The sequence below is a fragment of the Arabidopsis lyrata genome (genome assembly GCF_000004255.2).
Source record: "Arabidopsis lyrata subsp. lyrata unplaced genomic scaffold ARALYscaffold_8, whole genome shotgun sequence".
Taxonomy (NCBI): Eukaryota; Viridiplantae; Streptophyta; class Magnoliopsida; order Brassicales; family Brassicaceae; genus Arabidopsis; species Arabidopsis lyrata.
In genome coordinates this window covers 2,872,605-2,875,072 of record NW_003302548.1, presented here as the reverse complement: position 1 = coordinate 2,875,072, position 2,468 = coordinate 2,872,605, and the positions used below count along the sequence as shown (strand labels likewise).

Sequence of the window (2,468 nt, the reverse complement as noted above, 5' to 3'; positions counted from 1 at the left end):
TCGTTTTCCTAAAAGTCTTTTGCTTCTTTCATCGGTTAGCTATTAATGGAAATGGTTGATTTGATCACCTTGTGTGGTCTTTGAGTATAAGCAAATTAAAAGATGATATGCACCTCTCTTTGCTTGAATCTCTCTATTGATCTTTAATACTCTCTAAAGTCAACTCCACCAGGAAATGCGCATTCTTCCACCCCGTGACCCGGAATTAGAGAGTGATGTGGTTTCTCTTGTTGTTCCTATATATAAAAGAAAGACTTAGAAAGGCGTACTGAGTCATGTATTTGGGAAAAAAAGAAGAACAAAGAATGGTTCTAGTTATATTTATAAGGACTAAATGAGACAACAAAGTCTTCAACAACAATTTCTTTACCTTTCCAGTCTTTGATTCATCATTAATTATGATCACATTTTGTTGCTTGGCGTGAGCTTGCTTGCTTCTCTCTTGCTAATCCATCCTCTGCGGGTTCCAAGAGATCTGAACAAATCACTGTACAAGCTTCAAACTTGGTTCTTGATTCGTTATTGATATGCACACATTCAGCTTTTCCATATGCTTTTAACATTACTAAACACCATGGATGATCCCGGTTTGGTTTAAGCATAAACAAGAACATTGAAGGTCACTTCCTTCTCTCTTGATCATGCGCTTCTCCCGATTAATCATCAGTTTGATTAGTGGTATCTTCTTGGTAACTTGTCTCCAGATCTCATTCACACTTCCATTTGGATGCGTATAGTCAAAATATCGCCTAACCTACACAAATCAAGTCCATAAAGTTGACATTTTTTTTCAATAGATCCAAAGGAACTTTCAGAAGACAAATCAAGAAACTCTTCTTACCTCTTTCATAGCCTTTTGGTACTTTAATATCTTTTCTGGTTTCACTTTTCTCAGCTTCTTAACCACAAACCCCGGTTTCAAAGCGGCATCCTCAAGAATATAGAAAACTTTCTGTAATCTATAACATCTTCAAAAGGTAGCTCAATGCCATCGCTTACAATCACAGGGACACATAAACTGGCAAGGGCATCAAATAATCTGCAAGCTGAATGAGTATCACCAGCTGAATGTAGACAAAACTTAGACGTATGCATTCCTTGTTTAGCCGCACGCCTATTCTCTCTTGATTGTGTTCCGTGTTTGATAACAACATCCTCTTCGTTCTCAAGAAGCTTGAAAAGCAAATCTCGGACTCTGCCTCCCTGTCAAACAAACACAACAAAGCACATAGAGTCAAAATCAGCATCTGCAAAGTTTCCGCCTTTCTGCAGTTTTTCGATAATCTCTCACAATTTAACATATTTGACATTCAATGCCAATCCATAAACAAGAACACTACCTAGTAAATTATGGCTGGTTTCTCTGTATCTTACTCAAAAGTACTTGACTTCAAAAACTCCTTTACTAATTCAAGATCACGAATAATAGAGATCATTAGTTAAATCTTACATCTTTGCGATATCAGTTTCCCATAAAGAACAACAAGTTGTTCCTCTGCTTAACTCCAAGCTCGCCTTCATAAGCATCAACCCTATGAGAATAAGGTATTATTACGTCTTTCACAAGGGACCCTTGGTCAGCTCTAAACCAACCTAAATCCGTCACAAGCAAAACCGCATTCTTAACCCGATCCATAACCCGGTTCAACGCATTCGGGTCACCCGCAACAATCACATGATCCCTCCCATTGTTCCTCCTACACCACTCTTGACCTTCCAACCAACTCACCAAACTCTCCTGCATCACCTCCTCACTATACCCAAACCCGGATCCAAACTCGGGTCGATCCGAATTCACAATCAAGCTTAGAGAGGAGAAAGCCGCAACAAAGAACAAATCTGCCTCAGCAGGGTCAAAAACCCTGACAATCGGAGACCCGACCCGTTCAATTTCGGGTCGGGTAAGTGTGGAGAACGATCCCACATTGGAAAGATGGGAAGAGACTTGAGTAGTATATAAGGGACTTGGGCTAATCCACTCATTGCCAATTGGTTTTGAGTTGGAAGCCCATGAAACATAACATGGTATCAGAGCCCGATCCATACGCGCTGACCCATTAATCCTGCCATGAAAGTGGCTCGATCACCCCCACTAATTGATAGCCCAAAGGAAGGCTCAATTCTGTTGAGAGAACTAGTAGAGCATTATCTCGATGCGGCGTGATGGATTCTGTCGAGATTAATGGCTAGAAGAGCCATTATCTCGAGGGGGCGTGTGGAGAAAGATCCCACATTAGAAAGATGGGAAAGGACTTGAGTAGTATATAAGGAACTTGGGCCAATCCACTCATTGCCAATTGGTTTTGAGTTGGAAGGCCATGAAACTTAACAGTAAGATCTGAATAAAGATACCACTAATGCATATGTTGATGACCCGGATATTTCAACCCGGTTACGTCATCAGATTTCTCTCCTCCGTGTTGCTGGATAACTCCGTGAGTAAAATTCGTCGGCAAGTCGACATGATC

The 2,468-nt window shown here is 40.7% G+C and overlaps 1 protein-coding gene and 1 pseudogene across 1 annotated transcript in view; one reads left to right on the top strand and one right to left on the bottom strand.

The window, feature by feature from the left end:
• Positions 1-2,468, top strand: part of LOC9299615 (disease resistance protein LAZ5) — a 25,490-nt gene that overhangs the window by 14,328 nt on the left and 8,694 nt on the right. The window contains 1 exon segment of the mRNA XM_021028866.1: positions 2,251-2,257. Coding sequence (XP_020884525.1) covers positions 2,251-2,257 — 7 coding nt within the window.
• Positions 348-2,058, bottom strand: LOC9301391 (annotated as a pseudogene).